Here is a 15,565-nt window from a genome sequence, read left to right as displayed (position 1 = left end):
ACAAAGGTCTTGTTTAATAGTGGGTTTCTGTTTATTGAAAAAAAGTTGTTGGTTTACCATTTGAAAATGCTTATTTTCTTCTTTAATAGGCATTTTAGAACACTCAAGAATTTATACGGTAAACAAATAATAGTAAATTTGCTTGGATCTAAGGAAGGTGAACATATGCTAAGTAAGGCTTTCCAGGTAAGTATGATCATTTTGTTCTTCTGTTCTGGCCCATGGACACCTAGGATGGTTTTATTTATTTATTTATTTATTTATTTATTTATTGCAGTTTTTTTTTTAATTTATTTTTTCATTTTTTTTATTAGTCAAATGAATTTATCACATCTGTAGTTGTATAATGATCATAACAATCTAATTTCACAGGATTTCCATCCCACAGCCCAGGCACATCCCCCCACCCAAACTGTCTCCTCCAGAGACCATAAGTTTTTCAATGTCTGTGAGTCAGCATCTGTTCTGCAAAGAAATTCCGTCTGTCCTTTTTTCAGATTCCACATGTCAGTGAAAGCATTGGATGTTGGTGTCTCATTGTACGGCTGACTTCAGTCAGCATGATAGTTTCTAGGTCCATCCATGTTGCAAAACATGCCGGTATTTCGTTCTTTTTAATGGCTGAGTAATATTCCATTGTGTATATGTACCACCTCTTCTGGATCCACTCCTCTGTTGATGGACATTTAGCTGTGGTGAATAGTGCTGCAATGAACATCGGAGTACATGTGTCTTTGCGAGTCATGGTTTTCTCTGGGTAGATGCCCAGGAGTGGGCTTGCTGGATCAAATGGTAGTTCTATGTTTAGTTTTCTGAGGCATCTCCATACTGCTTTCCACAGTGGTTGCACCAATTGACAATCCCACCAACAGTGTACTAGGGTTCCTTTTTCTCCACACCCTCTCTAGCACTTATTGTTTGTAGACTTTTGGTTGATGGCCATTCTGGCTGGTGTAAGGTGGTACCTCATCGTGGTTTGGATTTGCATTTCTCTAACAATGAGTGATGTTGAACATCTTTTCATGTGTTTCTCGGCCATCTGTATGTCTTCTTTGGAGAACTGTCTGTTTAGATCTTCTGCCCATTTTTGGATGGGGTGTTTTTTTTTTTTTTTTTTTTTTTTTTTTTTTTTTTTTTTTTGGTATGGAGCTGCAGAAGTTGTTTATAAATCTTGGAGAATCCCTTGTCAGTCGATTCACTTGCAAAGATTTTCTCCCATTCTGTGGGTTGTCTTTTTGTGTTGTTTAGGGTTTCCTTTGCTGTGCAGAAACTTTGAAGTTTGAGTAGGTCCCATTTGTTTATTTTTGTTTTTATTGTCAATACTCTGATAGGTGGATCTGAGAAGATGTTGCTGTCATTTATGTCAGAGCGTGTTTGGCCTATGTTTTCCTCTAAGAGTTTGATAGTGTCTGGTCTTATATCTAGGTCTTTAATCCACTTGGAGTTTATTTTTGTGTATGGTGTAGGATGGTATTTTAAAAATAATATAATAAAATAATCAGGTCTCCCATTGTGGCTCAGAGTGTTAAGAGGGTTAAGGTCTGTGAGGATGTGGGTTTGATCCCTGGCCTCGTTCATTGGGTTAAGAATCTGGCATTGCCACAAGCTGCGGTGTAGCTCACAGACACGGCTCAGATTTGATGTTGCTTTGACTGTGGTGTAGGCCTGCAGCTGTAGCTCTGATTTGACCCCTAGCCCTGAGAGCCTCCATGCACCGCAGGTGCAGCCACAAAAAAGGAAAGAAAAAAAAAAATAGAATAATCACATTCTTCCAGGAAGTAAATTACTTCCCAGAAAATTGTTGGGTATTTTTCGGCATCATAAACTCTTTGGAGCAAGTAGGGTAATGTTGCTGAAATTGGAATTATGGAACGCTTTCAAGGCAATTGACCCTGTTTTCTGTGTGCTTATTTATGTTGTGGAGAAGCAAAAGAATACCCTCTCCCCCCAAAAAAGTTCACCTGTCACTTGTAGAAAGATTCCAAGCAAGCGGTTTCCTCCTTCACCTGTTCATTGCCTTGCCTGTTTCCTAGAAACCATAGTTACTGTTTTCAACCTGTGAAATGGTGAATAATGCATTTGTATACACCTAAAAATGTATCTCCTTGTTCTTTGAGAATTTCAAGTCAATAAGAACCTAAAAAAAGTCTCACTTCTAAAGAAAAGATATCTTCCTTAAAATTTATTGAATCAGTCACGAATTGATATAAATTATAGTGTTACACAAGATTGTAAGCTTAAATTAAACAAAAGGGGGAGTTCCTGTTGTGTCTCAGTGGTAATGAACTCGACTAGTATCCATGAGGACACGGGTTCAGTCTCTGGCCTTGCTCAGTGGGTTAAAGATCTGATATTGCTGTGAGCTGTGGTGTAGCTCACAGACGCAGCTCGGATCTAGCATTGCCATGGCTGTGGCGTATGCTGGCAGCTGCAGCTCCAATTCTGCCCCTAGCCTGGGAACTTCCATATGCCGCAGGTATGGCCCTAAAAAAAAAAAACAGAAACAAAACCAAAAACAACAAAATGGTTAGAAAACATTTTCTGAAGTTTAAGTTACTGAAATTAATGAAGTCTAGAACTAACTTAATTACTTGGCTATTTTAATATCTTTAATAAACAAGTTATACTTTAAAGATTGACTTTTTATGGTGAACTTTTAAAACACATGTATTGAATGAAAGTATAAAAAATCTTTTTTTTTTAAGTTTTAGGGAAAAGATGCCACAAGATATCAGCAAATAATTTTCCATTTTAGCACAAAAGGCAATGCAAGCTTTGTGAGATTAATAAGACTTTAAGGACCCGCTGAGCTTTTAATTTAAAATGCCAGGTTCCATTTATAGTGTTGTATTGATGAGATCATATTCAGTTAACATTTAAATGAATATTTGCTTTTTATTTTCAGAGTCATTTGAAAGCTTCTGAGCACGCAGCTGATATCCAGATGGTGAATTTTGACTACCATCAAATGGTTAAAGGAGGAAAGACAGAAAAATTACACAGTATTCTTAAACCTCAAGTCCAAAAGTTTCTAGATTATGGATTTTTTTATTTCAATGGAAGTGAAGTTCAAAGGTTTGACTACTCTGTTTCTCTTTTAAGTTGGAACTTTGCTATGATTTGATTTAATTAAGTAAAACATCTTCCTTTACTATACTTGATCTTAGGCTTCTATGGGTCAGGCCGTGTGCTTAGTGTTTTCAAGTATTAATAACAATTGCAGGAATCGGTTCTGTTATTCTCTCCATTCACACTGGAGGAAGTGGGGGCATAAAGCTGCTGTCTGCCCCCAGTCACACAAGTGGAAGGTAGAACTGAGATTTATCTGGCCCCAGACCTCATGCTGCTGTCTCTGAGGCTACTCTGCTTCTCTTTTAAAATTAATATCGTAGTATTTCTCGACCTCAGTAAGGATTATTAAATGCAAATTAAAAGACATTAGTGTCTGCTTCAGTACAGAACTGTAGAGCTCTAAATCTGAATCTATGTTTAGCTCCTAACTACTGGCCTAATTAAAAGTAAGCGAGTGTGGTTGACTAGATAGACGTGTAGTAAAGAACATACAGTGACACGTTAACAGTTGTGGAGTCTGGGTGGTGGGTATATGAATGTTCACTGCACAGTCTTTCATCTTCCTTGTTTGTTTGAAAATTGTTATACTAAAAAGTTGGGGTAAGGAAGTAGCTGCTGCATTTTCATCAGCTTAATTTTTCTTGGTTTGTTTTAGCTTTATTATTTCTGTTTTCAACTACCTGTTTAATTTGACTGAATTTGTTACAGATGCCAGAGCGGTACAGTTCGGACAAACTGCTTGGATTGTCTTGATAGAACAAATAGCGTGCAGGCATTCCTTGGTTTAGAGGTAAAAGGATAAAATATGTATGTGTAACTTATATCAAATGCCTTTTTCAGTGCTTTTGTGATATTTATGTTTCTAATTACTTTTCACAAAATGAAGTTGTGCTAAAGGCATTCTTCTAGTCTCTTCTAGTCTTTTTTTTTTTTTTTTTTTTTTTTTTTGGTCAGCATCCCTTTTCACTTAAATGTTGCCTCTATCTGTTCTAAATATTTTCTTTAGATAGCTTCTGTTTCCCTCTATTGTTCCTTAACTTTCCCTAAAAAAAAAAAAAACAAAAAAAACCCTGCTATTTATACTATTCTAGCAATTATCTCTTCTGCCTGTCTTTTGGATAAAGAAAAAAAAAATGTATATATTTGGTCCTCATTCTCTGTGTTGTCTTTTAAAAGTCTTTTTAGAATTAAGGAGGATCTATTTTCACATGTATGACCCTAGGATTATATTTTGGGCAGAGTCTAACCCAGGGCAATTACATGGCATTTTCAAATCAATAGCTACAAAAAAAAAAAAAACAGGATCAAATGAAATTATCATTGTTAGAATGAAAGTAATGAGAGCCAACTTCTCTCACAAAATCTTTGTTTAAAAGGGTTTTTTTTTTTTGGAATTCCTTTGTCGCTCAGCAGTAACGAACCTGACTAGCATCCGTGAGGACTTAGGTTCAATCCTTGGCCTCACTCAGAGGGTTGAGGATCTGGCATTGCTGTGAGCTGTGGTGTAGGTCGCAGACACGGCTCACATCTGGCATTGCTGTGGCTGTGGTGTAGGCTGGCAGATGTAGTTCTCATTTGACCTAGGAACTTCCATATGCTGTGGGTGTGGCCCTAAAAAGACAAAAAAAAAAAAAAAGCTTTTTTCTTTACTACTTATCTATCAGATTCAGTCTAATTTAGGTGTCATCTCAACTATTTGGCAAAGTATGTAGCAATGCTAAGATTTCTTTTTTTTTTATTTTTAAGTTTTTTTTTCTTTATTGCTAAATCACTATCTTCAATTCTTTTTTTTTTTTTTTTTTTGTCTTTTTAGGGCCACATCCGTGGCATATGGAGGTTCCCAGGCTAGGGGTCAAATCAGAGCTGTAGCCGCTGGCCTATGCCAGAGCCACAGCAATGCCACATTGGAGCTGCATCTGCCACCTACACCACAGCTCATGGCAACACTGGATCCTTAACCCACTGAATGAGGCCAGGGATCAAACCCACAACCTCATGGTTCCTAGTCGGATTCGTTTCCACTGCGCCACGACAGGAACTCCTGAGATTTGTAAGTCTTACCTGTTATGCAACAGTTAAGGTCATAAGGCTTCGGTGGGCCTTCATTTAGTTTCATAGAACTTAGCATAGTTCTCAAATAACTGTAAAAAACAGGAATAGGAAATAACATGTTCTTATTTCCTCTAGCAAACAATCTTCGGTTTGGCCAGAATATTGGTTAATTACTCTGTAACTGAAGTCCTTTTTATCTAAACATTGAAAGTGCAATCTATAGAACTCTCTGCTACAGAAGTGCATTTTTCATTGCAACTAAATAAATTTTACTGCTTTGCCTTTTTTGAACTTTGTTGAGGTTTACCATTATAATTTATTTGCAAAATATGATAGAAGAAAAGTGAAAGACATTTGGTCATTGGGATGGAGTGTATCACATGCTGGGGTTTGTGTTGAGTTCTGTTCTTAAGTGGCTGAAGATATTTAGTTAAATTCTGAGAGTGAACTTAGTGAAATGCTTGAGCATGTTCATTAAAAGTAGAACAAGCGTTAGTTTTCAGAATCTGACTTACTGACTACCCACTGTATAGCAATTGGTTGACTGGGTTACAAAATTTACTGCTACAGTAGGCAAAACCGAACTACCAGTAGTGAAGACCAGTTTTGCCAAATGCCTCGAAGGAAAGAGGTATAAATGATAAAGGAGGTCTCAGACACTCATTTTATGATAATCTCCATGTCGGCAAAGAACAGCCCTGGTTCTTTGTAATTCCCTAGACGATGAGATAAACCCAGCTTAGGATTTTTTTTCTTTTTTCTTTTTTTCTTATTTTAGTTTTTGATCCCTCTATAATTATGTATAATTGACACTTACACAAGATAAAAGAAAACACAAATGGGAAGGAGTTAAGTAAAAATGCAAGGCATAGACTTAATGACTGGATTCCAAAGAAGAGAAATAAGGATTTTACATTGCTTTGACTTTGCCAGACTTCAGGGCTAAATTCATTCAGAGTAAACACCAATGAATTTTCTAAATACTTCTGCTATTACATGTGATGAAGGGCTATTACATGTGATGAAGGGTCCTTCCGTTCCTTGCAGGCTGTGCTCCCCCTAGTTTTCCCTCATATGCTTTACTGATAAGAATTTTATACATTAAAAGCAGTCGTGACTATTCAGAGATGTGACTTATTTTTAAAATTTTGATGACAATTCAAGAGAAGCTCTATATTTCTCATAATCTGCTAACTTTAATTACCCAAGTATGTAGAACCAAATACAAAAATGAAAGAAACTTTGTTTTATGTATAAGTATGTATATATATACACATACATGTACGTGTGTGTGTATTTCAGTAAACTAGCTAAGTGTATGTCTCTGCTCCAGTGCATACTGTTGCATAATTATTTCTTTTAGGTGAACAAGGTAAACTAGTCTGATTCATAGGGATATTTTAAAAAGATTAACATCATTTAACCAGAAAGAAGTCCATATTACTACAGGGGAATACTGAGTTGCTTGTAGATTTCATTGATGTGATATTTACTTTAGAAATTGACATGATGGAAAATTACAGTCAGCCTCCTAAACTGTTGTGTTTTCAGAATCCAGTCCTGCATCATCTCATAACTACATTTTTGGTTTGATTCTGGTAGCTCTTAAGAAGTCACATCCTAGTGAATGTATGGATATACTTACAGAAGATTCTCTTTTGCTGTTTTAGATGCTAACTAAACAGTTGGAAGCCCTCGGCCTAGCTGAAAAGCCTCAGTTGGTGACTCGCTTTCAAGAAGTTTTTCGATCCATGTGGTCTGTGAATGGTGATTCAATCAGTAAGATTTATGCGGGAACCGGAGCTCTTGAAGGGAAGGCTAAGGTAGATCTAGATCTGTTGTAACATCATGAAAGAGCCTCCTTTTCCTTCTTAAGAAAGCCTAAAATGACTTCTTTAAATTGATAGGTTTTGTTTGTTTGGGGGGCGGTTTAGAATTGTTTTGTCATGCCTTTTCTGTCTTCTTTAACACTTCCTTCTATGGTGGATACTAAGGACGGAGTGGAGAGTTATTTCCCTAGGTTCGGGGGGTGTGTGTATCTGTGACACCTTTAGTTGATTAGTGATGGTCTTCTGTGCTTACATAGGTACCGCTTACCTTGCTGTAATGATTTTTCACTTGCATATCTGTTTTACTTTTCATATTGTTTATTTCGATTAAAATTATGATTAGAAAAATCATGGTCCTCCCAATAAAGAGCCTTATCTCATTTGGCTTTGTGTCCCCAGCCCTTGACACAGGGCCTACTGTTGGGCGGATGAGGGACAAATGCTAGATGGACAAATAAATCAAGGGGGCACTTTGTACAACATCCACTATGCCCCCAGTGCTACTAGGGCTTAAGGTTTTATTCTTTTTCTCCATCTTGTCTTAAAAAAGGGGGCTATCAAAACATGCAAAGGAAGTGTGAGGTGTGGATTCAATTATAAGTCTGTGCCTCATCATTACTTTTTTTTTTTTTTTTTTTTTTTTTGTCTTTCTAGGGCCACACCCGAGGCATATGGAGGTTCCCAGGCCAGGGGTCTAATCAGAGTTGTAGCCACCGGCCTACACCACAGCCACAGCAACACAGGATCCGAGCTCGAGCTGCGTCTGCAACCTACACCACAGCTCACGGCAATGCCAGATCCTTAACCCACTGAGCGAGGCCAGGGATCGAACCTGCAACCTCATGGTTCCTAGTCGGATTCGTTAACCACTGAGCCACGACAGGAACTCCTCCTCATCATTAACTTTTAATTGCTGGTATTATCCACAGACTATTTTCTCCTCTGGTGTTTGACCCTTCTTGAGGAACTTTGGATGCATATTTGAGATATTTTTCATTACTTTATATACTCACATATTGACTTTTTAAGCCTCCTGGCTTCAGCTGAATTTATCAATATTCTAAATCTCTATGATTTCTCAAATTATCCTAGGAATAGAAACAGGGACATTTACCACTTTCACAGTTTCTTATTCAGCCTTCTTCAGTATAGCAGTGAAGGCTTTAAAGACCATTCATCATCTCCAAGTCTTCTTTTAATTTCCAAAGCTTCCTCCTCTTCTGTGTCTCATAAAATGCCATGCCTCTCTTCAGAAGTCTTGGCCTTACCTGCAAAGTTCCTTTTGTTCAACTCATAGAAATAATTTATATTGACATTTATAAATATTTACTTCTTAAATGGACACTATTTTTGAAAGCCTGCAACTGTTAAACTTTCATATATACCTTTTAAATAAAGAACATAATTCTTGCTTTTAAACCTGATTTTCTATAACTGTTGATTAAGATATTCTTTGATAGTCTTTTTGTTTCTGCAGTTGACTAAAACTGTCTATGTACAGAGGTTACATATATTTTCAGTGGTCTTTATCTCTAACAAAATAGATATGAAATTTATTTATTAAATATTCTAGTCTGAATTGAACTAAAATCTAACATCTGAACTGCTCTTTCTTTTCCTTTCTCTGGGTTCCTTTTGATTAATTGCCCGATAATGTGAATGGTGAGTGTCTTTTCAAATAATGTCATTTGCATATGTTTTATGGAAGGAAATGACATTTTAAGCCTCAAATTCCTGTTATTTCTTTAAGGAATAAAAATTACATATTGCGAACTGAATTTTTTTCTAAAAGGCAAGACTTTTTTTAAAAAACTCTCATCATAATCTATAAGATTAAAATATCTTTATGGTGACTAACATGCCTAAAATAAATATATGTTCATTAAAATTATAATCAACTCTCTGAAAGAATTGGCTTAAGTTTATCATTTTTATAATTTATATTTACAGAGGCTATAAAATGAGCTAAAAATAGGCAAGCTAGTTTATATGTTATAGACTCGATCTTCATTCTCATATTCATGTCTAGTTTTAACTAAGTTATTTAGGATCGATTTCAATTTTATTTTTCTGCTAGAGTACTTTGAAGTTTTTCCGAGAACACGTCGGTTCGCGAGTCCTCCTTTATCTCCTGTGTTTCTCCTCCCCCACCCCATCCATCCCCCAAGTCTCAAAGTTACAATGTAGGAAGTAATTTCCTTGTCTTGAATATGTACCTTTTCATTTCGTTCCTTTCTAGCAGACAGTTCTAAACTGTTCCTGCTCTAGATTGCCTTAGTGGATGCAGTTGTGGCACTGAGTTGCTTCTATCTCTGTGCAGAGCTATTATCCAAAAGAGGGAAAGAAACAGTGAGGTCTTAGGCTGTTTTAATGTGATGATTTGATATTCAGAATAGAATCATTGGGTCCTCTTTATCACAGTAAAGTCATATAAGATTTATTTAACGTTTCAGAATACCTATCAAGTAAAACCAGTATTTAGAATGAAAGTCCGTGCTTTTTTCCCCAACAGGCTGGAAAGTTAAAAGATGGTGCTCGTTCTGTTAGTCGAACAATCCAGAATAACTTCTTTGACAGCTCCAAGCAAGAGGCCATTGATGTTTTGCTACTAGGAAATACCCTAAATAGTGATTTAGCTGACAAAGCTCGAGCCCTTTTAACTACTGGAAGTTTGCGTGGTATGCGTACTTTATATTTTACTTACTTTGTGTTGTTTATATTCCTTCTAAAAGTCCAGGAGATAAATGTAAACTGACTTGCCTAATACTTTTAAGATTGAGTCGATTAAAAGGGATTTCTATCAATGTGATTTTCTAAAATTGCCTTCTCCAAAGGAAGTTTCTCTTCTAAAATATTTATATCAGCAGTGGAATTATTAAGACATAAACCAAGGCCTATGCATGTTTTCTTTTATAGATTATGATTGAGGGGGTAAGTGGTTTAAGTACTGCTAACTTTATGGAAGGCAAGATTTCATAAAATGTTCAGCTAGTGCTTTCAGTAGAGTATTCAGTAACCTAATTATGTAGAAAACATTGTTGCATTAAAAAAACCAATACCTGTTTTGATTATTTTGGCTAACCACCACCCCAAAAGTTTCTATAACTTGGTCTGACCTTTTAAATGCTATTGTTTGAAGAAGCATTAAACATACCTGTAATTTTAAATGCTGCTTATTATTAGACAGTATGTCATTGCCAGTTTTAATATTTGACATTAAGTATATGGCTTTCACAATAGCTGTTGATCTTCACTGTGTCTTTCATTCAAATTAAAAGAATTTGAGCTCATATCAGCAAGCATATATTAAGTAGTGTCATGGGAAAACCCAATATGCCTTGCGGAACTTAATAAATTTGACTTCCTTAGTTTCATTTTTTTTTTTTTTCTATTTTAACTTTTCAGCACTCTGAACATTTTCATTTCTTCTGTTATCCCCCAAACCAAACCTTTCAATTTTCCCTGTTCAAGTAGGAGAAATTGTTCCTCATCAAATAATATCCTCTTGGGTAATTTACTTGGTCCCATAGTGTATCATGGATTCCTTCAGAATGCTGCATGGTGCTGAAGGTAGTAATTTACAGTCAGCTCCTCGGGGATCTGTGAGTAGGCCGGGGACAGGCACCTGCTAAAGCTCTGAAAACCAGAATCTGATCATAGCTACTGCTTTTTACTTCAGGCTTTCTTCCTGGCTTCCAGCAGTAGACACTGAGCAATTCGTGTCTTATCACCTCTTTGCACCTGTGCCTACTTTGATGTGGAGGCATTAATCAGCAACTCCTGAAAGTAAGCCATTGCAGGAAAGAAGCGAGGGGCCTGAGTAATTCCCAAACTCGAGCATCAGTTTTTTAGTTTCCTGCACATTTTACTCTATGAAAAATACGTGTTTTGAAAAGATATAAGCCGTTCTGCTATAATGTATAGTCAAAGTATGGGAATTTGTTGCAACTTGGATGTTGCCTCAAGGAACCTTTTGAGTATAATGCCAATTCTACAGCAGCTTATGCATGACTTCACTGGTAAAAACCCTTGGGAAACACAGAAAACTGCACCCAGCAGAACCGATTTGGGCAGAAATATATAAAACACATACATATATGCATATACCTCGGACATCTCTCTCCCTCATTTCACCAGACGTGTGCTGAGCCACGATCCATCTGTATCTGGTGTTACAACTTACTGTCCAGTTTCACAGAACCCTTCTCCCAGGGTTCACAGTTACTAACAAGCACAGGCCTCCTGATGCCCATTTCTATAAACAAACTTCAGGTCGTGTTCAGGATGAAGTGCCATATTTTGGACATATCCGTGCATATCGTAACCATTTAACATGTGTAAAAATCTGCTACTGTTTTTATACGAGGTTCCTATCTTTCTTGGCACGTCATTGCCGAAGCATTTGAGTGTTGTGCCCAAACCCCATTTTTGCACTAAGCCCTGCGGCTTCTGTGAATTTGCACCATTTTGCATAGCATGGTGACTTTGTCGAAGTGTATATATTTTGTTGTAACTAAGCTTGATTGTACTTAGCAACTGATGAGTCCCGGAAAGAATACTAAAAGGTGTGTGTTCATGCAGTGTCTTCCGTATTTTGATGTCCTCCAGTCTCTTAGGTTTTCAGATTCATATTCTCTTTCACAAGGATGGGCACAGGCACACTTAGACCTACGTACAAGAGCAGCCTGGAAAGCAGGCCTGGAACTTTCTGACTGTGAAACCCTGGATATCACTGAGTCCCTGGAGGATTTTTTTTAGATGCAGAGGGTTTGCCTCAGTTATTATCATTTATTTTTATCTTTGGTGTCCTGTAGCCATCCGAAAAAAAATAAAGTCATCAAACTAAAATCAAAAGAAAAAAGCCATCTGAGAATGTTTTGTCATAACACTCTAGACTTCAACTGTAACTTGCTGTTTGACTAATGATTCTTTGTTTTCTTCTTGATGCATCCATAGTTTCTGAACAGACATTACAGTCAGGTACAGTATAGAAAATCAATCTATAAATAAAAGCAACTTTTTCTCTTTTTTTTAAGTTGATGTTGTATATAAAAAAAGCCATAAATAAATGGAAACCTTCCTTTTTATTTTGCCCTCAGATTCTAACAGGAGAAATTAATGCCTTATTTTAATCTGAGAAAGTAATTTATGTTTGAGAAAACTAAGTACTTTATTAGAAGGAAATATGCAGTGCTCTTTGCTGTCCTTCACAAATGCTTAATTCCAATTAAATACAGCTCATCTAGGTTTTTTTTGGGGGGGAGGATTGGTTTTTGTTTTTTGTTTTGTCTTTTTAAGGCTGCATCCTCGGCATCTGGAAGTTCTCAGGCTAGGGGTCAAATGGAGCTGTAGCTGCCAGCCTGTGCCACAGCCACAGAAGCACCAGATCCAAGCCATGTCTGTGACCTATGCCACAGCTTACGGCAATGCCAGATCCTTAACCCACTGAGCAAGGCTAGGGGTCGAACCCACGTCCTCATGGATCCTATTCAGGATCGTTACCACTGAGCCAAGACAGGAACTCCCAGCTCATCTAGTTTTGATTTCACTTTTGTGTTTCATGGAACAAACATTCTTAGTGTTATGTCTTACTGTTAATAGGCAAATGGAAAAAATCCAGATATGTCTCTTTTGGATTAATGGCTGAGTCCTATCTGTGATATGTACAACTACTCAACAAGTGCTTTTCATGCATAATGTTTTAAAAAGCATCAACTCATTTTCTCATATTATGGGTGAAATATTTTATGTAACTATGAGACCTGCACGAAGATATGATCTGAAATTGGTTGCTAACAAAGTTAGAGGAGTTAAATGTGTAAGACCTAAAGGTCATTATTTTTCCTGCCTTTCCTGTCCTTAGGAATCTCACGCCTTCTTTTTCTGGACCAGGTTTATGAGTTTATCTTTAAACTTGACTCTGTGACCAAAGGAACAAAAGTTAAACTCGTGCCAGAAACAGTTTAAAAAGTATCATTTCTTCCCTTCACTTGATATTTGGTATCACTTAAGATTTGTTTCACTTAGTTATTGTTCCAAAAACTCTTGTTGACTTTTTTTTTGAGAAGGATAGCGAAGAGAGCCCTTGGATGTGTTTTTGAGTTGCGTCCTGAAATCCGTTTCTGAAATGATTTGGTATTTAGGGATGGACATCTGTTTAGAACATGGACTCGTTTCCTTCCGCACATTAAGATGCCAACCAGTTCGGACTAATTTTTTTTTAAAAAAAGAATAAATTAGGAATTTTAAAAAACTTTTTATTCCATATGTAAACTGACTTTAGTAGCTCACCCAGTGCATTATTTGGTCTTGCTGAATATTTTAAGCTGTTCATCATTATAGAGCTTGTGTTTCCATGTAGGAAGGATTGTAGAAGCTGTTTCCGTAGTGATAACAATGGCAGTGACTTCAATGATAAAGACCAGCGGTAATCCGTTGTAATAGAGAATGATTCTTTCAGTTAACCGTAGTTGAAAGATAGCTTTCAGTGAACCGTAGCAACAGGCCCGAGCAAGTCATCAGCTTTCATACCACCGGACACTTGTATCCACGTGATCAAGTCAAATAGCAAGAGGGCTAGAAATGTGCAAGTCTGCCTGTGGGGACAGTGAGGACGTGCCTGTCATCTCAGCTGGCAGTCCTTTCGTGGAATTCCCAGGTCAAACTATTTTCCTTCTAATCCAAAATGTGCTTGCCTTTTTTACTCCTTCTCCCACAAGGCTGCTTGCTGCTCCTTGGTATCCAAAAATAATAGTTAGTATCATAATAAAATAAGATCATGTGGTGAACGGTGAGAATCACTTTGATTTCCTTTTACAAGTTAAGTCCCAGTTAAGGGTGTGTTCTCTATTTAGGCTGAGGTCCTGTTACGGTTCTTTTCACTCTAGGTGCCAGGAGTTTAACCAAATGAAGTGTGGTTTCAAAGGAAAAAGATAGTTGGAAGTCCAAAAAAATAGGCAGGGCCAGGCTTAAGGATTCAAAATGTATTGAACATTTATTCACTTAACCATTATTTATTGAGCACTTACTATGTACCAGGCACTCTTCTAGTCACTAGGGGTAGAGACTTTTGGAGCAAACTATATAGACCCACATTTTTGCTCTCCTGGAGCTTCCATTCTTGTGAGGGAGGCAGATAGTTACAGGATACATCAATCAAGCCACAGAGGGAAATAAAGCAAGGAGGGACAGAATGCAGATTTGAATAAGGTGGTCAGGACAAGCCTCCCTGGGTAGTCAAGACCTGAAGGAGGTGGAAGCAGCCGGTGCAAAGGGGTCGCATGGCTGAGCAGTGAGTGAACAGGGATGGGGCGCCAGGCGAAGGCAGGAAGGCAAGACAAGTCATCTGGGGCCCTTAGGAGTGTTGTGAAGGACTTAATGTCTCCTCGGAGACGGGAGGCATTTTGTAGTGACTTCATTCTCCAACATCTCATTAGTGTCCATAATTTGTGTTTTTGTCAAGGAGCCATTATTCATCCAAACCACCTACCTGGCAGTAGCTGGAATCTTAACTGTGATAGTGACTGAATGTCTTCGGTTGGCGAGAAATGACATTTTTACTAGCCTCCAAATGGAAGTTGTGTGAAAGTCAGTTGCTATATTCCTAAAAACGCACAGTCTCTAATTTTGTATATCATAAAATAATGTGCTATTGCACTGCAACAGAACTCTTTGTTCTGCACGTTTTCTGTTGCTGCAATAATTATGCAGTAGTTTTTTTCACTTGAGCTGTTGTATTTAATGTAGTTGATTTTTTTTTTTAATTGTGTTGGTTAATTGCATCATGCTGGGCTCTGTGTGTGCCTGTGCATGAATCTAATGCTTGTTTGTGCTGACAATGGTAACTGGACTTTCCAGCCATCATTTCTCAGTTACGAAAAGCAATCTTTGTAAGCAGTTTAATGCAGCCAAAATTCTGTCATATTTTGTCTTCGATTAGCATCTTCTAAAGTACTAAAGAGCATGTGTGAGAATTTCTACAAGTATTCGAAGCCCAAGAAAATTCGAGTATGTGTGGGCACCTGGAACGTGAATGGCGGGAAGCAGTTCCGCAGCATAGCTTTTAAGAATCAGACCCTCACCGACTGGCTTCTTGATGCACCCAAGTTAGCTGGTATCCAGGAGTTTCAAGGTTGGCGTTTTATAATACGGATTTAATTAATTAATCCTGACCGTGATTTATTAATGTGGAAAACAAACGCTTCATTTCACAATATGTATTATGTTAGAAGAGAAACTGGGATTTACATGTATAAAGACCAACGTTTTTATAGTCAACTCTATTAAAATCTTTGCTCTTTTGTATTCCTAGACTTTTATCTATTACTTCATAAGAAAACATCCTGGTAAAATAACAGCTCACTTTCTTTGGTACTTGATTCTCAGGAGACGGGATCAGTAGTTCATAAGTAGATATCTTTCAGGCAACCACACATATTAGAAAAACCAGTTCTGTTTTCATTCTTTTAAACGCATATAAAGCAAACTTATTTTGTAATTGATAATTTTTCAAACCTAGCTTGTTCTCTTTTTCAAATACATTCCTCTGTGTACTAAAATAAGAAACAGGGTAAATCATAAACAGTTTTACAGAACTTATTTTGGTATTTGTT

The 15,565-nt window shown here is 37.2% G+C and overlaps 1 protein-coding gene across 23 annotated transcripts in view; it reads left to right on the top strand.

Annotated features, from left to right (window-relative positions):
- The window catches only part of SYNJ1 (synaptojanin 1), a 100,412-nt gene that overhangs the window by 41,668 nt on the left and 43,179 nt on the right, over positions 1 to 15,565 (top strand). For 11 of the 23 annotated variants that reach the window (XM_013982569.2, XM_021070927.1, XM_013982570.2 and 8 more), the window contains exons 8-14: positions 90 to 186; positions 2,906 to 3,075; positions 3,781 to 3,862; positions 6,795 to 6,947; positions 9,475 to 9,631; positions 11,910 to 11,933; positions 14,893 to 15,084. In XM_013982569.2, the coding sequence (XP_013838023.2) occupies positions 90 to 186; positions 2,906 to 3,075; positions 3,781 to 3,862; positions 6,795 to 6,947; positions 9,475 to 9,631; positions 11,910 to 11,933; positions 14,893 to 15,084 (875 nt within the window). Of the gene's footprint in view, positions 1 to 89; positions 187 to 2,905; positions 3,076 to 3,780; positions 3,863 to 6,794; positions 6,948 to 9,465; positions 9,632 to 11,909; positions 11,934 to 14,892; positions 15,085 to 15,565 lie in introns of all 23 variants that reach the window. The other 12 variants (XM_013982563.2, XM_013982561.2, XM_013982560.2 and 9 more) reach the window with 3 other exon arrangements.

Source organism: Sus scrofa, chromosome 13 (genome assembly GCF_000003025.6).
Source record: "Sus scrofa isolate TJ Tabasco breed Duroc chromosome 13, Sscrofa11.1, whole genome shotgun sequence".
In the NCBI taxonomy this organism is placed as follows: Eukaryota; Metazoa; Chordata; class Mammalia; order Artiodactyla; family Suidae; genus Sus; species Sus scrofa.
Note: the sequence above shows the minus strand (reverse complement) of the source record. Positions and strands in the feature narration are given on the sequence as shown.